At 40.9% G+C, this 25672-nt stretch overlaps 1 protein-coding gene across 1 annotated transcript in view; it reads left to right on the forward strand.

Moving 5' to 3' along the window:
- The window catches only part of RAP1B (RAP1B, member of RAS oncogene family), a 77741-nt gene that overhangs the window by 35027 nt on the left and 17042 nt on the right, over window positions 1–25672 (forward strand). Inside the window, exons 2-5 of the mRNA XM_032796525.2 lie at window positions 4226–4312; window positions 15499–15567; window positions 18538–18594; window positions 24851–24991. Coding sequence (XP_032652416.1) covers window positions 4256–4312; window positions 15499–15567; window positions 18538–18594; window positions 24851–24991 — 324 coding nt within the window. The 5' untranslated portion in view covers window positions 4226–4255. The remainder of the gene's footprint in view (window positions 1–4225; window positions 4313–15498; window positions 15568–18537; window positions 18595–24850; window positions 24992–25672) is intronic.

Below are 25672 nucleotides of genomic sequence, written 5' to 3' on the forward strand. Positions count from 1 at the left end.
GCCAAGGTAGCCTGGGAGGGATGGGGGAGGAGAGAAGCACTGTGTGAGGTGGTGGAAGAAGGGAGGAGGGAAGGACAAGGCCACACTGCACTTCCAAACTTATTGAATGCCAGCTTTCTGTTGCTTGGGCAGTCCTCTGGGATGGAGTGGTGGGTGGCCAGAGGCCCTCCCACCGCATTTTTGGGCATCTGGGTGATGAGGCTATAGAACTTGGGGAGGAGGGCGGTTGGTCACATGGGCTGCAGTGGCAGTGTGTGTTCCTCCTGCTTCCTGTCCTGCTCAACAATATGCCGGAGAATGAGTTCGATCCTCGAGTAGCCTGAGCATTGCTTCATACCTCCTTTCCTCAGGCTGACGCCAAATCTCCTCTCGCACGTCCCTCTTGTCCTCGTGTTCATTTTGTACTTTCCTGCACTTTGACATTGTCTGCCTCCACGCATTCTGCTGTGCTCTGTCTGTGGGAGGACTGCATGAACTCAGAACATGTCATCGCAAGTGTGTTTTTTTTCGCCTTCTAATCTTTGCTAGCCTCTGGGATGGAGATGATAGAGGGAGCTTTGAAACATTTGCAGCTGCAGGAGGGGAAAAAAGGGAGAGTAGTATTTAAAGACACATTTTAGAGAACAATGGGTATGCTCTTCTACTGTGAACCAAGTTGTTAACATTACGTAGCACGTGTGCTTCCTTTACAAGGTCACATTTTGACTTGTATTGAAGGCCTGCCGGCATGGTGTGAGAGATCACACATGCAGGGGCTGGCAGACAAGAATTTGGCTTGCAGGCAGCCTTGGTGAGCCACAGTCTTTTGGCTTCTTTAACCTTCATAACATGTGGGAATGGTTTCAAGCAGCAGTGCCCTCATGTCCCATACCAAGCACATGTTGGGTTGGCCATTTAAAATGGGTTGGCCATTTTAAAAGGAGAAGCTGCAGTTTTTTTGGGTTAACGTGCAGCACAAACCCAATTAAAGCACTTCACCCCACCCTATTCTCTGGGATGATCGCTTCACCCCTGCCCCACCCCATGGCTAACATTGGGGATGATTTCTGTTCAGCCACAGGCAAACAGCCAAGCAGGAATGGCCACCTCTGAATGTCCCCTTAAGAAAATTCTCATTTCAATCAGGTGACCATCAATTATATCACTCTCCTGAGGATAACACCGAGAGATAAAGAACGGATGTTGCTTGAATGCCAGCAAACACCTGGACCATACACTGCCATGCTTTATTATGCAATGATTCCAGACTACTGCTACTGGCCTGCTGTGGTAATGGAGGCCGGAATAAGGCTGCCCTCCCCAGAAACCTTTTTGCAAAGGCTTTGGGAGTACATCCAGGAGAGCTTCACTGAAGATGTCCCTGGAGGATTTCCGCTCCATCCCCATACATGTTAACAGACTTTTCCAGTAGCTGTACTGCTGCGAATGCATCCCAAGTCTTCAGGGCAAATTTAATCATTAAACACACTTGCTTTTAAACCATGTACAATATTTACAAAGGTACACTCACCAGAAGTGCCTTTGCTGACTTCAAGGTCCATGAGCCTGCCTTGGGTGGGTTGGGAAGGTACTGGCTCCAGGGTGATAAACAGTTCCTGGTTGTCAGGGAAAACGTTTTCTCCACTTTCTTGCTGTGTGCTAATTTCAGTGTCATCCTCGTTCCCTAAATCTGCATCCCTGTTGCATAAGAGTCCATTGACTGAGTCAAAGCACAGGGGTGGGGTAGTTGTAGGGGCACCCCCTAGAATGGCATGCAGCTCATCATAGAAGTGGCATGTCTGGGGCTTTGCCCCGGAGTGGCTGTTTTGCCCCTCTCGTTTTTTGGTAGGCTTGCTTCAGCTCCTTAAGTTTCACACGGCACAGCTGCGGGTCCTTGTTATGGCCTCTGTCCTTCATGCCCTTTGAAATTTTTTTCAAATATTCTGGCATTTCATCTTTTGGAGCAGAGTTCTGATAGCACGGATTCATCTCCCCGTACAGCAGTCAGATCCAATACCTCCCGTTCGGTCCATGCTGGAGCTCTTTTGTGATTCTGGGACTCCATGGTCATCTGTGCTGATCAGCTCTCCACGCTGGGGAAACAAGAAATTAAATTCAGAAGTTTGCAGGGCTTTTCCTGTCTACCTGGCCAATGCATCAGAGTTCAGACTGTCCAGAGCAGTCACAGTGGAGCACTCTGGGATAGCTCCCAGAGGCCAATACCATCTAATTGCGTCCACACTACCCCAGATTCGACCCAGCAAGGTCAGTTTCAGCACTAATCCCCTTATCGGGTAGGAATACCGAAATCAATTTTAAGAGACCTTTAAGTCGACAGAAATGGCTGCGTCGTGTGGACAGGTGCAGAGTAAAATTGATCTAACACTGTTAAATTCGACCTAAACTTGTAGTGTAGACCAAGGCTTGGAGAGCAGTGACTCTGAAAAGGATTTAAGGACCATTAGTGGAGTAACAACTGAACATGAGCTCCCAGTGCGATGATTAGGGACTTACCAAATTCATGGCAATACAAAATGCGTCACAGACCATGAAATTTGGTCTTTTGTGTGCTTTTCTTCTATAAAGACTTCATGGGGATGACCAGTGTTTCTCAAACTGTGGGTCCTGACCAAAAAGCAGTTGCAAAGTTATTTTGGGGGGTGGTCATGGTATCACCACCCTTATTTCTGTGCTGCCTTCAAAATTGGGCAACCAGAGAGTCGTGGCTTTTGGCCAGGCACCCAACTCTGAACGCAGCACACCACCAGCAGCAGCACAGAAGTAAGGGTAGCAGTATCACAACTCCTCCTTACAATAACCTTGCAATACTACACTCCCCAACTCATTTTTGGGTCAGGACCTCCTACAGTTACAACACCATGAAATTTCAGTTTTAAATAGCTTAAATGAAATTTACAATTTTTTTTAAAAAATCCTTTGACCATGAAACTGAACAAAATAGACCATGAATTTGGTACGGCCCTAGCAATGCGGTAGCAAAACAGGCTAATGTGGTCTGTGGATGTATAAGTAGAGAAGTAGTTAAAAGTAACCTTCCTTATTCCTATTATCTCTGCATATGGTAATGGTGAGAGAGATCCTAAATATTGAATCCAGTTCTGGTTTCGACATTTTTATAAGGGTGTAGAGGAGAACTACATTTTTTTAAGGGCTGAAAAAAGTCTTACCATGAGAGACTGAAGATGCTCAGTCTGTTTAGCTCCTCCCAAAAAAGAAATCAGGAGGTGACTTGATTATGGTGTGCAGGTACCCTCAAGAGAGAGAATACCAGATACTAGAGGGCTGCTTTATCTATAAAAGTATAACAAGACCAATATCTAAAGTTTAAAGGCAGACAAATTCAAATTACAAGGTCCCAATCTTTGGTTAACCATTGGAACAAACTGCCAAGGGAAGTTATTTGGTTCACAGGAGTAACTGGATGAAATTCTGTGGCTTGTGTTGTACAGGATCAGACTGAATGATCAAATGGTCCCTTCTGACTTAGTCTGTGAATAGTATCCCATATGTAAATGTGCCTCAGTTAATGGAAAGCCTGTGTGTAGGTAAAGAAAATTGCTGGCTGCTCCCAAATACTTGGGAGAGAATCTACCTGTTCAGTAAATCAGTGGATACAATAGTGGAGACCACCCTGGGCAAGCTAAAAACATTCTAACCCTAGGCAGTGCAGTAAAAGCTACAAGCTATTTTGCAGAGTGGAAAAACTAGTTATTGATATATAATTCGTTGTACTCACAAGGCTGAAATATTTTGTAATGGATCTTAGTGCATGCAGCACATGCAGAGATACATAGTGTAATCCTTTTGGTATTGAACTAGAAACAATTTTTTTAAAAAGTATAAATTTAAACTGTTCTGGCAGTGAGGAAAGTATTCTGGAGGCATCCTTTTTTAAGTTGGTGGATAAGTAGAATAACTGATATTAGTAATTCTGAGTACAGGTTATGACTTCCAGTTAGGATCTGTAGTTTCCATGTTGTATAGTAAATCAAGAGGCAACTTGCTTAGATTATGCCTGCCATAGTTCATGTAGTGGTAGGTATCCTGCAGTTATCAGCCATATAAAACTGTTAAAATTAGTTTTCTCAAATAGTGAACATCCTATAGGTACACACCTATAGGCACAGTTACAGTACATCAACACTGTAATATACTTAAGTTCTTGTAATGCGGTTGTCCTTTTGTAGAAGTTTGGGAATCTAATTTTTTTGTTTGTGTATTTTAGGTATCAAGGGGGTGATTTAACACTTTCACCATGCGTGAATACAAGCTAGTTGTTCTTGGCTCAGGAGGTGTTGGAAAGTCTGCTCTGGTAAGTAGCAGTTTGTATAAATCTTTCCTTTAACTACTCTAACTAATAGATCTCTTTGAAACAGTTTAGACATTTCTTTTCTTTTTCTACTGACTTGCCTTATTTTTAGTTAGTAGGTAGGTGTACTTTCATGCACACTTCCATATGTGCATGGAAACTAACGACTTGAGTGTGAATGGGTAGATATAGACACTTACCCCTCTCTCTCTCTCTCTAATATATATATATATATATATATATATATACACACACACACACACACATACACTTGGACTTTGTGCCTGCACATCCACTATCGGGTGTCCATTTGTGTGCATGAATGTACACTTGCCAAACTGCTGGAAATCAGACCCTTAGTACTAAAAGGATGCTTAACCTAATCTTAGGAACACATTATTGCTGATCACATCAACTTGAAGGTTAAGATTGAAATATGTCTGAGATCTAAGTTTGACTTTATCCATGTCTGGTTTTGCTAATACCTTGCAGTCATAGTGCTTTTCAGCCATAGCTCTCAATGTTTTGCAAAGAAAGGAGAGTGTATCCCTACTGCACTGGTGAGAAACTGAGGCTATCAAGGTGCAATAACTTCTCAAGGGTCACTCATATGTTGGGTCAGTTAGAGAGGTGGAGGTGGAACAGATCCCAGTCAGATCAGCTCCCAGTTCATTGGATGACTGTGCCAGCTACTGAGACAATGGTGGTGGGGTTTTTTGTTTTGTTTTTCCCCCACTCTAATATTTTCTTGGTTACATTCACCAGTACAGTGAGGATATATATATACTGCTCTGGAAAATTTACTGAGGAATTCATGCCTGATTGTGCACTGGTACCAAAACCATTCTACCCAATGCTGCAACCAAGTCTTGGAGAGGTCTATTTTTGAGCCTCCCCCACCCTCTCTCCTCACTGCCACTGTAACTGAGCCTGCAGGATTGGGCTCCTGCTCTCTTGGCTCTCACTGCTGCTGCCACCATAGAGCCTCATGAACCCAGGCGGAGGAAAGAGGATGCTTCTGTTCATTACTTACTCTCCCCAAATGTCCAGATAGTGGAGGAAGGAATGGAATTCTCCAGTGGTAGAGAAATGGAATATGTTTCCCCAAAGGTGGGGTGGGGAGAAGAGGGAAGAATTTCTTCAGATGGAAGGGGAAGTGTTGAAGTAGTGATGGGATTCCCAAAGTGTTTGTGGGTAGGGAGAAGCAGGAGGGTTGCACAGAGGGTGAGTTAATGGACAGAGGAAGGAACGTTTCAGATGTTTAAGTAAGTGTGATACTTAACTTGGCTACGAAGGCACATTCTGAAGTTGGGCATGACCACAAAAATTGCCTTTTGCCAGTCCACTCTATTCCTGGATTCTTAAATGAAAAAGTAACTTGGCCTTTGCCACAGAATGCATAACACTACTGATTTAGACAATATTTTTGTTGCTGCAATTTTATTTGAATTACTAGTTGGAGAAACGAAATACTTAATCTGGATGGTCAGCAGTTCTAAGGGCAACAAATACAAAATGAAGTACAGCAAAGTTGAAATAGCGTAACTTGGGTTACAGTACGTATGCATACTGTTTTTGTAAAATTTAATCACTTAACTTTCCCCACATTTGCTCAGTTGTTAATCTGATAAAAGTAGTAAGTCTCTCCACTTCCTAACTTATTCTTGCCAATCATATTTCTATACTTAGTATGGATGTTGCAGCCATACTGTTTTAGCCGTAGTGGAAGAATGAGGCCATTTGCAGGGACTTAATTTGTTATGCATCTAGCGTAGATATTGTCCTAGTTTGCTCTCAGTTTGGGTTAAATAAGGGTTAAATAATGTTATACAAGTGGGACAATGTAGAATATGTAAATCTGGGGCAACATACAGTAAAATAAGATTTGTTTTTACCATTAGTCCAGAATATCTCTTGGATTTATACCTCTCAATAAACGAAGTGATTGACTTTTTGTTGGTGAATCTATATATGCTTTAATTTGCCTGAAATGTTCTAATACTCTTAACTTTGAAACCATTTTTAAACCAACTTTGTGAAGACATTTTCATCTTCTTGCTCCCATCAAATTAGATGCTCCGAAAAATTGTAGACCACCTTCTCCCGCTGTGTACAGGAGGATAGGGTGCTTAACACTAACCACCATGCCTTATGGCAAATTCCAGACTTTCAGGGTTCATACCCTGCCTGTCCTATGACTGACTAATCCCTATCAAGGATGGACGTAGCCAGTGCCTCTTGCTTCTGGGAGAGCCGCTTCCACACAGAGGCCTCTCTGGGAAGTGTTCTTTCTCCAGTACCTGCAAATCCAGGGATGTGCACCTCAAGCTGTATCTGCTAGAGTAGGCTATGTGGGTTACTTGAGACCTAGAGATGACAGTCACTCCCAGAGTGACACCAGATAAGCCAACATCAGCCAGTGCTCCCTCAAGTGAGGCGCACATTATACATTGGAATTGGGCAGTAGAAAGAGGGTGAAAAGGATGCCATCAGAGCTGGCACTTGTGAGTAGCCAACCCCCTCAAAGTCACCAGCTGTCCAGGCAGCAAAGCCAGCACCTGTCACTATAAAAGTGTCACCAAATCAAAGCCAGATATTCAAACATTGCTCCAGGCACTAAGGAAAATTACAAAAAAAGGACACACAACATTACTCCAAGGATAGAGCCTCTAGATCCTCAATGAGAACTGGAATGGCATAGTGGAAAAGAGACCCCATGGAGACCTCTTTCCTGGTATTGTGACTGAGCCCAGTAAGGGCCTGAGATTTGTCCTTGAGGGATCCATATCACTTCTGGAGGCATTCCATTTCCACTAGGCCTGGGTGGCCATCATAGCTGACATATGAGCATTGAACATCTCCTGAGGCTACCTTATACATTTCCACTCCTTAACCTTGTACCTATCCCCTTCCCTTTTCAGGGACCCTTCTCACAAGAGCCTGTTACAGTTAGAAGTGGTGTCATTGCTTTGTCTGGGAGCTCTGAGAGGTACCTAATGAAGTACAGGGGAAGAGGCTTCTACTCAAATATTTCCTTGTCTCAGCGAAGAAGGGGGTTCTCTGTCCTGTCCTAGATCTGAGAGACTCACAAATACTTACACCATCTCAGATTCAGAATGGAAACGCATGTCTCTATCATTCTCTCTCTTCCAGCTAAAAATTGGTTCAAGGACAGTTCTCAGCAGGAGATGGCACCAAACCTAGCCTGGGTTTTTTTTCAACTGAGTTTTTTTTTTTTGTGAACTAAGAAAAATAAGCCTTTAGCCTGTTACAGATAAGACTGTGAATGCTGATCGATTCCAGGTCAGTGAGTGTACCTTGCCAAAGATGGTCTTGTGAATGCATTAGCTATTACTCTACAATCATTGCTGGGTTTACTTTTATCTAGATGTGTTTTTGGGGCTGCTAAGCCATATGTCAGCATGCTCATACATAATGTTGCTTGCTAGACTTCACCTGTGGCAGTGGTCACCAACCAGTTGATCCTAGAGTATCTCCCAGTTGATTGTGATCTCTGACGATGCAATGTGGCTGCCACTAAGGCAGACTCGCTGCCTATCATGGCCCCACGCCACTCCTGGAAATGGCCACTGCAGCCTGGGTGGGAGAAGGGATCTCCCTCTGTGCTCTGCTCCTGCCTGCAAGCACCATCCCCGCAGCTCCCATTGGCCAAGAGAGCTGTGGGGGTGATCCTTACAGAGAGGAGACAAAAACACACACGACTGCAGGGACGCATTGGCCCCCCTTATGGGAGTGATGTGCGGCTAGGGTAGGCAGGGAGCCTGCCTTAACCTTACTGTGCCTGCCACTGACCAGGAGCCGCCGGAGATAAGTGCTGTCTGATGGGAGGCCACACCCTGAGCCCCCTTCTGGAGCCGGCACCCCAAGCCCCACCCTGATCTTCCTCCCAGAGCCAGCACCCCATACCCTCTCCTGTACCCCAGCACTCTGCCCCAGCCCTGACCCCCTCCTGCACCCAAACTCCCTCCTAGACCTTGCACCCCTCATTCCCTCCAGCACCCCAACCCTAGGCTCAGCCCAGAGCCCCCTCCCACATTGCAAACCCCTTGGCCCCTGCCCAAAGCCCGCACCCCACCCCCCGAACCTCTGCCTAGCCTGGTGAAAGTGAGTGAGGTTGGGGGAGAGCGAGCACTGGAGCAGGGGGTGGAGTGAGCGGGACCTTGAGGAAGGGGTGGGGTAAATCCTGGGTTGCCCTTAGATTCAAAAAGTGATCTTGGGTGTAAAAAGTTTGGAGACCACTGGTCATTCCAGCTCTAACTCAGATTGGTCTATTTCCTAGCAAAACACTAAATTACATCAGAAAGTCATGATCCCACTTCATGTCATCACAGAACTGACATTGTTGAAGGAACCAAAAATATGACAGGGAGCCCACCTGGACAATCTGCATATGCAAGGGAACTGGTCCCCAGAAGACTTGGGACTCCACACCAGTGTCTTGGAGTGCTAAGCCATCAGGCTAATCTGCATAGCTTTCCTGCCTATTTTTTCAAAAATCCAGCATGCACATTCTGGCTGGCAACATGCGAGGAAGCATACACTCCTTCCCTTATGTCTGGAAGCTATCTAGCTCTGAGCATGATGCCTCCAAAACAGAATAAGTGGATGGCTTTTCTCCTCCTGGGAGTCAGCGACAACCTGGCAGTCTTCCTGAACAGACAACCCTGCTACTACTCAAGTGGTCACTGTAGAGATCAGTCATAGCACCACTATTCCTGTGTTGTCAGATCCTGGTATTATACTTGTTCAGCAGTAGGTGTCAGAATTCTTGTTCAGAGGAGGTGTGAGGTTATGGTCATTACTTGACGCCTTCCTTCTGTAATGGTCACAAGATCTTCCATCAATTTCCAGGGTAAAGTCAAAATCAAATGACACAACCACAATCATGCTTAGACATCCCTACTGGTAGAGTTTTGTTTGATAGATCTTCTACAAATATCTGTTCGGCAACCCCTCTCACTCACAGACTGCCCAGATCTAATCTCACAGCACTGTGGCCAGATAATCCATCCAGACCTGAAGTCAGTGCACCTGTCAGTAAGGTTGTTAGCTGAATACTACACACCATGACTGCTGCCTGCATATCCTAAAATGAAAAAGGTTCTTGATATGGGCATCCCAACATAGACTGGATCCAGACCAAACCTCGATAACAGAATCTGTACTACCTATTGCACATAAAACAGACAGTCTTTTTCATTAAGTTTTGCTAAGGTCAGCAACTTCAGCTTTCCATTCTCCTATATAATCATGCTCTCTCTTTTCTCACCTAATGGTATCTTAAGTTTCTCAAAGACCAATTGCATGCTTACCCAGCTGAGACCCTCTTCCCACCAGGAATCTCAACAAAGTCTTCCTTAGACTCATGGAGCCTCCCTCTTTTGGAATGTTCTTTTGAAGGCTGTTCTAGTGGCTATCACTTTAGCCAGATAAGTGAGCAAGCTTGAAGCACTTCTGGCTGAAACTCCCCACGTGACATTCCAGAGGACCAGTATAAAGTAACACTGAGTCCTCATTTATCTATCACGCTTACATCAGGAGAAAAAATTGTGTGCCCATTAAGTGTCTCCAGAACTTTTGTGCTATTATGTTGACAAGACTAAACCGTTCACTGTCCCCATCTATTTCTGGTTATAGCCATGTGTTTAGGCCATCTCTTCACAGAGAATATTGAAATAGATAACACGTGTCACGTATTCTCAGCTGGCTACTACACCTCTCCCACCGAACATTAAGGCTCACTCCACCAAAGCTCAAGTGGCATCCTTCTGCTTCAGAAATGTGCTGACAGAAATCTGGAAAGCTCTCTCCTTGACATGGAGTAACTCTCTGACTGTCAAGCATTATGCTTTGCACTTGGCTGCTAAGTTCAGGAGAGCAGTTCTGAAATCACTTTTTGTCTAACACAGCTGGTGCTCCTTACTGCTGCCATCATGAGCAGGATACTGCTTGTTACCCATCTACAGTGGGGTCTACACTGACACATTCAGGAAGAAGAGACCTACTTTCCCTACAGTAATTGTGGTTCTTAAAGATTGTCAGTGCAGATTTCTCCCCTGCCCCAATCCATGTTCCATCTCCACTTTAGGAGTCCTCAGCTATCAATCTCACATGTAAGGGATTCTACTTTATCACAGCTGGAGGGAGAAAAAACCAGTAGGACCAAGGGTGGGACACAATGATGGATCTGCTTTCAGGATTTGCAGGCCACCGATAGATTGCTCTTTGAGGCAGCAATTATTTGCTAGCAAGTTTTGTTCTGTCAGACTCTGCCATTCACAATATCATTTGCTAAAAAAATTTAGATCTTACATAGCTCTTTTCACCTGAATATCAGAGTACTCTGCAGAGATGGGTAAATGTCATTATCCCCATTTTACAGATAGGGAAACTGAGTTACAAAGGGGGAAGATCAGTAAAAGTCAAAGTAGGTCTCCAGATTCCTGTCAATTGGACTGTTTTAAATGTGACCCCCTTCTTGGTAGGGAGACATGCATATTTATGTTCAAGTTGCGGTAAAAAAAATTATTACTAATGGTGGCGTCATCTTGCTAGCAAGTCTAAACTCAGTCAAGATCTAATATCTGAATGTGCTGACGTTGTCATTGCATACTTTGATACAGGTTTTGACTCTTTTTAAAAAAAAATCCGTCCTGAAGTGCTTAGTTGTCTTTCCCAAACTACTGAAAGTTGAATTTTCCGTCCAGGGAAATCAGTTGTTCATGCAGCATCTTGTCCAGTGGTAGCCAAAATTAATAAACTTGATATGAAAATGAGTAATACAGTTGGTACTTTAGCTTTTCAATTTAAAATTAAGCTGTAGCAAAATATTCAGTCTCCTGCATCAGAGCACCACAGAATCTAGGTCTAGCATCCCCTGCGTTACATGGGTCTCAAACCTAGAAAGCAAAGCAGTGAGATGAGATTGGGAAGAGCATAGAGTAAAAGAAAATGAACAGATGTAATGGAGACAAGATTATGCAGGAAATCAGACATAGAATTAGTTATTGAGGAAAGCTGGAGGAAGAAATTGGCTACAGAGCAGGTTGGAGAAAATACTGGATATGTCATACAAATTCTTTTAACACTGGTGAAACTTTTTGAAAAATATATTCTCTACAATATTTGCAGCCTTGTGGCGGATATCACGACTGCATGCAGTAATTTTAAGGCAACATATTATGCTAAATTTATGAATCTGTTATATCAAGGTAGGCCAGGATTGTATGCAACTCCATGGGGGGAAGGGTGGGGAGGGGTTGCTACAGCACTATTAGGAACTAAGAACAGTGGAAGGTGATAACAACCTGAGTGACTCATCTTAAGCACTTTCAGAGAGCTGTTGCCTTCTGGGGGAAGCTTACATATATACTGGTTTAAGCTGGGTTTTCCAGAGACCAACAGAGCTTTTAGCATGTAAAGGCTGTGTTTAAACTGACTCAGGACCTTCTTTTTGATACAGCAAACAGACAGGGCCTGCTGTCTGGGGGTGGGGCACCCTTGCAAAAGGGTTGGAAAGACTTTGGCTTCTAGGGTCCCATGACACTGGTGGATGACTCCTGGTATGTTTAGTGTGTGGTTTTAAATGTTTGTTTTCTGTAATGTTTTTACCTTAAGAATAAATGTGCTTGCTTAGAGCTGTGTGGTAACTTGTACCTGCTGGCAATACGCTGTTCAGAGTGTGGCAGGAGAGGGAGTATGTTACCCTGAAACTCCTACTTAGTGTATCCCTTTGATTGATTATACCTTATTTCTTTATCTATGATGTATCTTTCCATGGGCTGTCTCTTGATGATCCATAAAGCTCAGTATACTTTCCTTTTTCTGTGTTCTGTCCTTTCATGCTTGCTTATGCATGCCCAGATCTTGGAAATTGTACAAGACATCTTTTAGCCAGAGGACAAACGTACCATCCAGAGACAAAAGAGGTTACTATTTTGTCTGTCCAGGAGCCAAAGTGAGGAATTCTTGCCTTTCTTTGCCCACTCTAGCTTCTGGGTTGCCTGTTGGGTGCTGTCCTTGAATGTGTTGAAATGGTCTGGATTCGACAGAATTTGATGGTACTCACTTCCTACTCTTCTCGCTGTTTTTTTTCTCTTTTCCTTATTTATTTATATTTTTGTCCTAGTGTTGCCAATGATAACTTCCTAGTACAGACTAAGGTCTTTTGATGGGCAGCTAAGACACTTAGTGGAGCAGAAGTCTATTCATTATGGATAGGCTTTACCTGAATACCAGCATACAAAGAAACCTTGCTGTTAAAAGAGGCAGTTTGGAAGAGTATTTAAACAAAAACAAGGGACCAAGGATGAAGGTTTTGACACTGCATAAGTGAGTCCTAGAACTGAAGAGTGTGAACTGAATAGCGAATTGGTTAAATGGTTGTGTATATATAATAAAATTAAATTATAGATCTTGATGGTGAGAACTTCTTAAAGAGGAACACTTAGGGTGTTGCTTTTCAGTCTATTTAAGCTAAAGTAGACCTGTTACTGAAGTTGTAAAACTTGCTACTGATAATACTGGAAACATACCTTGAGTGACTTCCTCTTCAGAAATAAATCTAAATGTGCTAGGAGAGTGGATTGTGAAATGGTAGGTGGGTTTTAATAATAGCAAATATAGTCTTGAATTTATAAATCATAAACAAGGCTAAGATTTTTGTCATGGTTATTTTTAGTAAAAGTCACGGACAGAACACAGGCAATAAACAAAAATTCATGGAAGCTGTGACCTGTCTGACTCTTGCTGCTACAGCTCCATGGTTTTCCCCCACCACTGCATGGCTGGGAGCTGTGGTGTTCCCCCTCTGCCTGCGGCAGCTAGAAGCTACAGGAGGACATCCTCAGCCACTTGCCCAAGGCGTTCCCCTCCCTCCCTGCACAAGGCTGTTGACTGTTGCTGGAACCCCAAGGAGGGCCCTCTCAAGAGTGTGTCACATGTCGCTGGAACCTTTCAGAGTGCCCTCTGTCACTGGAAACGTGCCAGAGCCCTGCTGGCTGCCAGCTCCAGAGTCTTGCAGCCCCTTGGGCTGAAGCAGAGAATGTCACAGAGGTCTCTGGAAGTCATTGATTCCGTGACTTCCATAATCTGTGACATAAACATAGCCATAATCATAAAGCAACAACTGCAACAGCCACATACTGTCCAAAATGCAAAATTTCTACCATTCTTTGACGTGACGTTTCTGACTGTCAGTAGCTACAAGGACTCCTTCCAAATATTAGCTATGGGGTAATCATTTGTTGGTGTCCTAAACCATGAGTCCTCTTCCTTCCCCTCCCTTCCCAATACACATGAGAGAACAATGAATAGATCAGATCTGTATATAGCATTCTGAGGCAGAATCGTGAACTGGTTTCAACAGTGTCGGGTCCCTACTAGACAAAATGTGGTCCCCCATTATCATACTACCAAACAGAATCAAAAGGTACATGTAAAAAACCTGCAATATTGCATTAAAAGCTATATTTGCAAAGAAGGGAATAAAATCTGAGCATTTCTGGGACCACTAAACTGAAGGTTCTGTGACTGTGGTTCTCATGGGGCCCCAAACACTAGCTGTGATAAACCAAAAACTAAGGTTATCAGCAAGCTTGCCTTCAGTTAGTCCTTTATGCCAGTGGCTCCCAACTGAAACTATTCCCTCTTGCTCCTGTTCATCATCACACGCTTCCTTTGACATTTTCTTGTGATAAACTCAACATTTTTCATATTGTCAAAATCTTAGACTTTTGAACTCAGTCCTTCCTGAGTGTGTTTTTTTGTTTTAGTATCTAGTACATGGGAGACTTAATCCCATTTGAGTCCTTAAGTGCTAATCAATAATGTGCAAAAACACTAGGAAAAAAAACAAGAAGTATATCTGTTTCTACAGAGTTGTTCAGTTGTCTCACAGCAGCCTATAATATTCCAAAACAAAAGTCTTGTAGCACTTCCTGGTGGTCTGGGGGGAACTGGGTTTTTTCACCATGCTGATGTCTCCTTTCCAGCCGTTAAATGGCATCTGAAGGGATCTTATGAACATGTTATGTACTTTGAGATCTTCTGTGTAAGCAATTTGTGGAATTGCCATGGATGCTATGACCATGAATTTGAGGGGGAGATAGTCCATGAGACCATGCCTTAATTAAAATATGGCTTGTGCTATGGAAAAGTTCAGGAACCTTGAGCCATAACTCTCCCAACATGCATGGGAACTGAATGTTTTGGGCTCCAGGATTTCAGCTTTTTTATACGTGCTTTAGCTTACATCCATGGACTGGTGACCAAAGTAAAACCTTTTTCCCTGCAAAAAGACACTAAAGGGCAAATTTTGCACCAAGCCTGTCTTAAGTTGGCTTTGACATAGAAGGAATCCAGACTTTATGGTAAAAGGTAATGGAATCTTCTTGGATTGGTATTGCAGTTTTGATGTTGAGTAGTAGTCCCTATGCTCTTAGCCACTGGGCTTTAGTCAAAGATCCACAAGTCCCACACCGAACTATGCCGGTGTCTGTCTGGCCTACACAGATACCCTCAGTGTGTCAGCTTCTGTAATTCTCCCTATCCAGCTTACAGAACACTCCTTTTTCTCTCCTCTCCCCCTCCCCCCGCGAAGGCAGATGGGGGGGAGCAAGACTTGGCCTGAAGTTCAGTGTTCTAGAAAATATTGATGGCCATTTAGTAGTCCAGGATACACATTTTGCATTTATAGTACTAATAAAATAGGTTGTAGACAATACAAAACAGCTCTTGAATTTTGTGTTGAAAGCTGTAGAAGTATACAACTTGTGTATCTATCTAACTAATTATATTAAACTGACTTTTTCCCTGGGGTATGTAAGTAACTATTTCATAGTAATGTTAGTCTTTCAGACATTAGATTGTGAACTCATTTTGCTTTAAACAGTCATTAAAATGACTTATCCACCCTAACTTTGGTGGATAAATACATGTAAGTATTAGAACACGGATGTACCTCTAATGCATTTTGTTTACAGTATGGAGGAAACGTCTACCTGTTGTTGTCTTATACATATTCAGATATTTTACATCTAGAGATGTCTGCCTTTACTAAATATAGGAATGTGCTCTTTGCAATTATATTTATACCTATAAACAAATATTGTTCTATATTTTGACATATAAACATATTAGTTGTATAAGGGAACTTTTTTGTGTTGCAGACTGTACAGTTTGTTCAAGGAATATTTGTTGAAAAATATGATCCTACGATAGAAGACTCCTACAGAAAGGTAATGCAATAAATTAAGTGATACTACACTGATAGTACAAGACATGGATCATTTTTGAAACTCTAAAATGAAGACTGTTTTAAAAAAATTATCAAATACTTGGCCGTAGAATCTGAATGGCAAGAGCATTAAACACATTTAATGTCACTAACTCATTTGCCATCTATGAAGCGTAAATAAATATTCATGAGCCAATGAACAAGAATGATTGGTGATTATCAATGATTATCAATATGGCTTCTGTTGATGACATAGCCACCTTTTGAAGGACCTACCTAAAGAGATAATTGCAATTTATAGACAGTAAAACATTTAAGCTTAGAGCTAATGTGCAGTATTGGAGTGTTACAGTTGATGTCATGATACTGTGCCTCAGCGATAATACCAATTCAGTTATAAATTCCTTCATAAAATCCAAAGGCTGAATGCTCTAAACAGGTCTAAAAGTTTAGGCAATTATTACATCCTAAGTAACACAGAAGTATTTGATCAAGATACTTACAAACGGACTAGACTTGAGGTGTTCAAACCCATGTTGGCTGGCTCCAGCTTGGTAAGGCGGGTACTAACAATGAACTCTTTAAGAGCTCACCTTTTTTTTTATATCCTCCTAATAAACAAGTAATGTCATTGCCAGTTGCTAACTTTAGCTAAGCCAGTTTGGGGTTGACCCCTTTCCTGTCCTTGAGTAGATACAATTTTAGGACTGGGCCTCCTTCAAGATAACATTGGTATAGTAGAGATTGCTTTCAGTTCTTATCATATATCTCAAAACAACATCTATTTATCTGTTAGAACCAGTTTGTAACTTCATCTATAATTTAGAGACCTCTTTTCACAGAAATCTTTTCTCATTAACCACATTCTAAGCTTAGCCTTCTCCCCAAAATTGTCTTGTTCGAGATGCCATGTTTGTTCTAACTTTTGAACCAAATATTTTCAAACCCTTGTTAAATTTTCCTCTATACTTTCAAAGCCCTTCCATGACTGCTAAAACCCCATTATTTTACTTAATTACAAAGCATACATTTTTCTTAATTTCTACATGGGAGGCATTGAATAGAGTAGGATTTGACTCCTACTGAAAGCTGTCCACAAAGGTGGATTGGTGCCTAGTGTTGAAGTTGGGGTAAGTCCGGACTTGAGTCAGTGTAGGGTGCATTAGTGAACTCATAAAACCAGTGATTCTCAAACTCTGTACCAAAAGGAACCACTTGAGACAGTTCATTATATATACTTCAAATGAAACATTAAAATAGCCTTACCTTGATGTGCTTTTAATAGGATGGATGAACATGTGTGTGTATATAGCTTATCTAGTTGTGGTAAGACTGACCCAGACAAACTGCAGTGACACAAGTATCCCTTGTCCTGTCTTCAGCTGGAGAGGGGGGGTAGGCCCATCTCTGACCTATTCCCTATTGTTGTCTACCTCAACTCCCTATTGTCAAGGCACTGAAGCAGCTAACTGGTGGCTTTGTGCTGGCTCGGTGATAGAAGGGGAATCACTGAGAGCGAAGAATATCCCAGACTTAACTATTTTTCTGATGACCAGGTAGAATCACTGTGTAGTGGAAAATTTTACTCACATGAGATTTGTTCTAGCTCTAACTATACAGGAAATCTTTTTTTAAAATAAATAAAAATGTACTTTTTTTTATCTCAGCCTTGAAAGTAAGAGGCAAGAATTTCAAGTCCTGTCCAGTAATTGTTGGACCCTCACCACTTCAGAGTGCCTGCAGTAAATTACACCAAAAATGCTAGCAAGCATTATGAAAGTGGTAGTATGTTCCCTACTGCATGTATTTAGACTATTCAGTAGATCTCACCTTAGACTTGACATTTGCAAATATTTGAAAGATCCACTTTCAAAAGAAACTAAAGCCACTAGTTATTCTTATGAAATATGAAAAGGTTAAATGGTCTCAAGAAACAAATAAATTAATCTCTGCTTCTGTTAATGAGGGCTTTCAGCTAGGATTCATAACAAAAATTAACATCTTTCTGACTACGTGTTGTCCTGGAATGACTCAGAATCCCATGGATTTCTTGGTCTCTAAATTGACCTGATTCTGGAAGTCATACTTAGTGTGAACAATATCAATACACTTCCCTCAAGCAAGGGCAATAGCAATGACATTCTAACTTGTTTTGTGGTTTCTGTGCTTCTGAAAGCATTGTTTTGGCAACTGCTGTACATGAAGTTCAGACTGTAATCTGCTTTAAATATTAAACTGCTTTTAAAAACTTCAGAATTCAATGACTACAATATCTAAATTATTTCAACATACTGTTGACTTGAGATTTCAACCCAAGATGTCTTATAAAGGAAATTGTGTTGTGTACACCACTTAACAGCATCCCTTCGTAGTACAATAGCGGCTACTGAAGAGGCCTTATACTCTTCAGAGGGAGAAGAAAATGGAGGAAATGTGGGGGGGGGGGGAAATCTTTCCTTAAGAGTTTTAAATTTGGTTCAGAAAGGAAGCCTAAATTTAAACTGTCAATCATACATTAAAAAACTAAGTAGCAAGCTCCCTTGAATGTATCAATTTGCAAAACAACATGCCACTTTAACTTTCTAGCTTTTGATCTTGCTTTTCCTAGCAAATATCAAGTGTATATGCTTGCTGAGTGCCCGTTGAAGCAAGTACAGACTAGCTGTGTTCTCTGCTTTTGGTAGACTGTATAAAGATTTATAATACTCTTTAATATATAGGTAACATTTTCAAAGGTCCCTAAGTACTGCTTTCAAGAGATTTAGGCTCCAACTCACTTAGGAGCTTCTGAAAACTTTTACCTTTATCTCCTGCTTTCAGAGTGCACAAACTTATTAAAAGCCAGGATCTTATTTTCCCTTAGTTTGTTTTGTGTATTATAAGATTAATTATAAAGGGAAACTAGTTGCCTATTTGACAGTCTTTCTTGTTTTGAGAAGAAAAATTTTAACCTGTTTTGTTTTCTTGGCAGCAAGTTGAAGTAGATGCACAACAGTGTATGCTTGAAATCCTAGATACTGCAGGAACGGTATGTACAATTAATTAGCCTCTGTATATATGGATTGCACTCAGGCATTTTTTAAAAGTACTTCCAAAGTAAAAGTGGAATAACAATCAGTGGTGGTATACTGGTTTTTAATCATCCGTCGTACAACAACGACCACATTTACCCTCCCCTACACATAGCTCTTCACTGACCAGTGTTTAAGCAGAATTGGACGTAACACTGCAGAAAGCAAATTGTATCTTGCCTATGATTCTTGCTTTATCTCATAATAGGAAAACCTAAAATTAAGAATTATTATTCTGAGGGATAATTCACCTGTGTAGGCATCTTAAATTTAGCCCAGAAGGTGGTAATCCTGATTTTTTGGGGGGGGGGGGGGGAATTCCCTATACCTTGCCATCTCCCAAGGTATGGTGGTATTGTTTTATTCTAATCTTTTCTTGGCAGCCAAAGTTGGGCTTAAGTGGAGACTTGTGAGATGTATAGGCTTTATGCTGACCCTCTACACAGAAGTGAATTTCACCTTTTATGGCCTGATCCAAAAAACGTTGTTGCGGACTCCCATTGACTTCAATGGGTTTTGGATCAAGACGCTTAGAGCAGACCTTTTCCTCTTTTCCCCTGCCCCTGCCACAACAACTGTAACAGCAAACTGGTCCAGTAACGCTTCCCTGGGAATTAGCAGCATAGTTCTCCTTAAATGTGTAAAATGATAGACAGATTGAGTGGTTTTTTTTCCAAAACCAGTAACGCTTTTATCAAATATTGTGATCAAATGTGGTTGTAGCAGGATGATAATGAAAAGGCAGAGGCCTCACACAGTTGCATTGGCCTTCTTTTTGCTTTTGTTTTTCAACATTACTTATTCAGAGTTTTATTCCCCTTAATATAGCTAAAGAGAAATAAATTTTTCATTTTTCCTATGTTGAATCTAGTTTAACATTTTCCCCAGGTTTTTCATTCTCTGATTCTTTACTGTTTCTGTCCCCTGATGTATTTTCCCTGTAATTATGAATGCTTTGGATGTTGCATAATATATAACTGTCCAAAATTTGTGCTGTACTGCTTCCCTCATTGCATCATCTTTATTCACTTCAGCAGGGAACTTAACTTCCTATTCATGTTACCTAGCTCCTATTGGGTCTTAACTTACGGCTATGTCAATCACAAGGTTTTTGGCACATGCTGCAGTCTTAGCACTACAATCTGTACATTGTATGGTAAAGCCTTACCGTTATATAAGTTTCTCTACTATGGTGTTTTGGCTTCTACTTCAATTAAATGGTTACCCCCTAAATATTCAGTTGGCCATTATAATGTAAATGGAGTATAATACATTCGTTTATGTACCAAAACTTTAGGTTTAGGCACCTTCTTTTTAAAACACATCCTTTAGCATAACTAACTTGGTTTCATTGCTGAAATTGGGTTGAATACGTTTGGCCGTCTTTTCTACTTCATCTACCTAAACCATGGCTTAAATATGGAACCCTAACTCTGTTGGGTGGTTAATATTATGGTGACAGAAACAGAGTTTTTACTTGAATCTGTGAATTAAAAACTCTTAACCTTTTAGAATAAAGGGAGGAATGAGACCATCCGAGTGCTTGTTATGGCTGTTAAGCAATATATTAAAGAACTGTTAAGCATAGAAGGGAAGGTGAATGGATGGTGAGTGGAGAAGCTAGTGAGTGAAATATGCTGTCTTTTAGGTATTGAATAGAGGGGTGTGGATGGAGTTGTGAATATCCTGGGTAGATTGGGTTGTAGGTATCTGAAATATTTCAATTATCTGTCTATATTGAGCTTATTTGAAGCTGTCTGAGTCATCTTGTTCAGTGTTGAATTCACGAGGGTGGCTGATTCTCAGGGCTTGTCCTCATGAACAGCGGTACAGCTGCACTGCTTTAGTGAATCAGCTACTATACCTACGGGAGAGCTGCTTCCGTCAGCATAGTTAATCCACCTCCCTAAGAGGCAGCAGTCTACACCAGGAGTTTTCCACACCCCTGAGCAATGTAATTATACAGAAGTAAGTACCAAGTCTCATTCTAACAGAACTAAATGTGAAAAGCTGTAATTGAGGGTATAGGAATTGTCCGTCAGTATGAATTTAACTAAAGTTGAAAGAAGTGGAAGGAAACAAGTGATTTCAATGGACCAAAGTAATGAAGACATTTAAGTAAAATGTATAAGTGAAGTATCCATCTGGAAAGGATTCACTGTCCTCTCAAAAGGTGTGGAATAGCACTAGGATTTTTCAAGATCAAATGTATAATTGAATGTAAAAGATTTGAGTTGAATCCTGCAAGTAAGATACTTCTAATGTCAATCTTGTTGAAACGAGCCATGATATAGTGGAAGGCCTCAAACAGGAACTTATCTTCAGTATCAGCTTAATTCAGAAACACACGTTATTCATCTTCAGCACCCCCAAAATTGTAAAGATCAATGGTGTTAATTCCATAAAAGTGAAAACTTTAAGAAAAGTTCCAACCTATTGGGTAAACATTTTGACTTCAAAGTGGTTTAAAATTAGCAGTTTAAAGAAATGACTGAAGCATTTCACCTTGAGTATACATCTCCACACATATCGTCTTGCAGGTCCCACGCTGGATGCTGCAGGGAAAGAAAGCTAAAATTAGAGTAAGAGCTCAGTTGTAACATTGAATAAGATGGTTGGTTTAGTGTATGAAATGACCCAATAATGTTTACAAGCATCCACACAGGGAAAAATGCACTCCTTGTTACTGCTATTGATACTAACCTGAAAAAAAGGACAGAACGTTGTTAAGTAGCTGACATCCAGTAATGCAGATAAAAGTGTGACATCTTTGCCACTTGCTCAGACAATGAAAATAAAACGAGACTTTTCAGGTACAGTCATTCTGAACTTCTGGTATATGGACGTTTAGCACACTATCCAAACCTCCATGGAGAAAGAAACATTTAATGTAGTCCTAAAGCATGCAGCAGTTGTAGAATGACTTGAACTTCCACAATGTGACTCATACATGATGGCCACTATTTCTTGTTAGTATTTGGGACTCTGGAAGGCTATATTTCCAGTCAGCTACCAAATAGTGTCAGTTTATGTGGAGCATGAGGACTCTGATCAAAATTTCACACACTTTTTTTACATGAGACTACAGAGAGTAGAGTCGCAAAAAGAACAAAGTTCTGCAGGTGCCAGATGTGTGGTGTTGAGTGTGGGTTTTTTTTGTTTGGTTGGTTTTTTTGGGGGGGGGAGGGGGGTCCATCTCAGAAGAAATCTCTGGATCTAATTAACAAAACTGGAACAATGCAAGCAAGACAAAATCATAGAAACTATGGAACCTCTCAATTATTTAGCCAAATTGAATGATAAATACCAATGTACTCAGTTTATAAAAATTACTGATACAAGTATCTACTGCACAGAGTAATCAAAACTACTGGGACAAAATCATTCCCATGCTAAATCCTCTGCTTATAAGAATAATTTCGGGACAAGCTAACTACATGTAGTACGATAATAAAGTGCAATGACTTGTAATAAGCCAATAAAGCTGTCTTGAATTTGATTCCATCTCGCATTATTAGGCATTTAGTGTGTATAAATTTTAATCCCAGTGTAGAAAAAAAGTCAAGTTTGCGTGAGTTGACATAGCAGGGAAAAGGACATTTTCTGTAGATAACCACTTGCTGGAGTCCCATGATGATTTTCCCAAGACCAGCCAGAGATGCTTCTCAGAAATTGGGCATTCCACGGCCTATATTGTCTAAGATTCTCAAAGATACCGAGAGAGGGGGAAAAATGCCATCAGGCAAAGCATGTAGGGTCAAAGCAGCATTTATAAAGTGGATCAAAATTGCCAGAGAGAGAAATCCCCCCCTCCTCCCCCCCCAAGTGGACTGTTGGGGATGCAGAAGAACTGGCAGTGGCACTGGGCGTTACTGACTTCAGGGCCAGCTCTGGCCGGTTTGAGCACTTTAAAAACAATCCCTTCATATTTTAAGAAAATGCAAGGAGAATTCAAAGACGCAGACATTGGGTCGCATGAAGAATGGTTAGAAAACAAGTGGATTGAAATGAGACATGGCTTTGCTGAAGACATTTGGAATGCAGATGAAAGTGGAATTAATTTTCAAGCCCTGCCTGATGGCGCACTCACCTTTTTAAATCACACAAAAGAGGAAAGAAATCTAAAGAGAATTACTGTTCTGTTCATCTGTTTCTTGACGGGTAAGAAAATGAACCTTTTCATCTGGAAAAGTCAAAACTCAGTGTTTTAAAAATGTGAGACATCCTCCAGCCTTCTCTGTTGCCAGTGCAGCTGCCTGGATGATGATGTATCTATCTGAGTGGCTGAAAGACTGGGATTGAAAGTTTGGGCCAGGAAAGGAAAAAGATTTTTGCCACTAGTAGACAACTGCACAGCCCATGTGACAACAGATGTAGCACTGAGGAATATCCAAACTGAATTCTTCCCAAAGAACAGAACTTCACCCTTCAACCATGTGATCAAGGAATTATCAGAACTGCCAAGGCATACTTTCGCAAGCAAATGGTTTGCATGGTATTGCACTACATTGATGATGATGACGACAAAGCCACTGCAGTGGAAATTGCCAGGAAGATGTCTTTTTAGATACCATTCTAATGCTTGCAAATGCCTGGTCTGATGTTGATCCTTCAACAATCTGGAATTGGTGGGGGAGAAGAGGTCTGGCCATAGCACCCATGGAGAAAGCAATTGTTGAGCCACCAAGAGAACATAGTGCGCACACATTTGGAGGAATGGATAGACATAGACGACAATGCTTTTGTTACACAACCTGTCTGATGAGGACATTGCAACTGAGATCAGAGACCAATTTGAAGTAAAACCCAAAAAACAATGCAAGGCGGACTGCTATGATGATGATGAAGGTAATTGTCCAATCTTGACACGAAGAATGCGATGACAGCTTTGACAAATGTCCTATTGTACAGGAGCTTCAAAGATTTTTTTTTAACCTCCTACATCACCTTGAAAAGGTGGTTAATGTGGTGGGTCATGCATTGATCCAGAGAACACTGGACAAGTTTGTAATCACAGTGACTGTCTCTGCATTGTGCATTCACAGTGCCAGACGTGCCACTCTGGTGACAGTTGGTGACACTCCAAAATAAATATTTGTGAGTGAATACTGTTACAGTCCATTTTGTTTTTACATTTATATTTATGCTATGAAAGTCAATGTAATGTACTTTCAAACTGTAAAAAACAGTTGACAAATTTTGTATCTTTGGATTGTTAAGAGGTATATAGCTCTGCTAACTTACTTCGTGTAAAGTTGTAACATGCTGTACAGTATCAATTGCCTTGAATAAAAGCACCAGCTAAATAATTGGAGGAGGAGGAGGAGGAGGATGATAATAGCATATTGCTCAGTTAGAATGTTGATGTGGTTTTGTTTCCATATTGTATATGTTTAAAGAATTTAGTTATGGTAAATGAGATGGCTTTTCCTCACAGGACTGCAGACTTTCCTTTTGGACAATTTCCTTTTTTGGACTTATATTATGAAATGAATAACACAGTACAGTAGAACCTCAGAATTGTGAACATCAGAGATGCTTTACAACTGACCAGGCAACCACACACTCATATGGAACTGGAAATACGCAATCGGGCAGTAGCATAGACAAAATAAAGCAAATACAGTATAGTACTGTTAAACATAAATTACTGGGGGAAAAAAAAAGGAAAGCAGCATTTTTCTTCTGCATAGTACAGTTTCAAAGCTGTATTAAGTCAATGTTCGGCTGTAAACTTTTTAAAGAAAAACCATAGTGTTTTGTTCAAAGGTACGAACAACTTCCATTCCCAAAGTGTTCATAACTCTGAGATTCTACTGAATGTTTATTTTTTTTTTCATTGAATAAAATCTTAATGGGTTTCTTTTCACTCTGTTTTTTGGTGTGAGAAATTACAATAGCTTTGATTTGTCACTTTTCTGGCATTATAGAGATTTCTTGACAGATCCTAGAACTGTTATCAGATACTAGTACAATGTGCAGGCTATCTCCCAGTGTGTTCTTTATAAAAAAGACCAAAAGTCAGATCTATAAGAATATCTGAGGACTACAATATTATGGTTACAATGCACAGGATAAGCTTTTTAAAGTGCAATTTATGTTCCAAAAGCTTCACTACTTGTGATCCTTGTCTGGCTTTATGTGGACATTGGTGATCTGGCAGCTTCTGTAAGGAATTCACATTAACCATTGTATGTCTTTTTTTCATTACAGGAACAGTTTACAGCAATGAGAGACCTCTACATGAAAAATGGACAAGGCTTTGCATTAGTATATTCCATCACAGCACAGTCCACATTTAACGACTTGCAAGACCTAAGAGAACAGATTCTTCGGGTCAAAGACACTGATGATGTGAGCGGTCCCCTGTTGTAGAAAAAACTGATGATATTTAAAGTCCTCATTATAAATGCTTTAATCAGATACATCATTGAATTCATTCCAAGCTTTAATTTGAAAGGCAAATTGATCAGTATGTGCATTGTACTGAAAATGTATCTTCTGCATCAAGCAGTCAGGGGAAAAAAAAAATCATATGCACTTTTGTATGGTGTCTAAGGTGAATCTGTCAAATAGTCTGTTAATATTTTGCTTTTAAATATTCCATAAGTATATATCAGCTTATTTTGACTAGTCTATCTAAAACAAAAGTACTGCAGAAGACCCCATCTTTAAAGCTGCTGAGTTTGGTCTTACAATTTGTCTTCATTATTGTTCTGTGAGTGCTTATACCAGTTAGCTATAACCCAATTTTGCTTTCAACAGTATTGTTATAAAATGACTATTTTAGCTGTAGGCACATCTTTGAATTTCTTGCTTACTGAAAGATGTACTGTAATTGTTAATCAGAATGGGTCATTTTGACAGGTTCTTTTTTCGAGGTAGTATTTGCAAGACTAAACGTAGTATTACTTTCACACAATCTTAATTTGTATCCCTCTGTTACTAATGGCTGGTCTTGAACATCTTAATGAGACTGAGCCTTTCACCATTTAATTGGGGCTATATTACTACAGTACGGGAAGTACATGGATA

Source organism: Chelonoidis abingdonii, chromosome 1 (genome assembly GCF_003597395.2).
Source record: "Chelonoidis abingdonii isolate Lonesome George chromosome 1, CheloAbing_2.0, whole genome shotgun sequence".
In the NCBI taxonomy this organism is placed as follows: domain Eukaryota; kingdom Metazoa; phylum Chordata; order Testudines; family Testudinidae; genus Chelonoidis; species Chelonoidis abingdonii.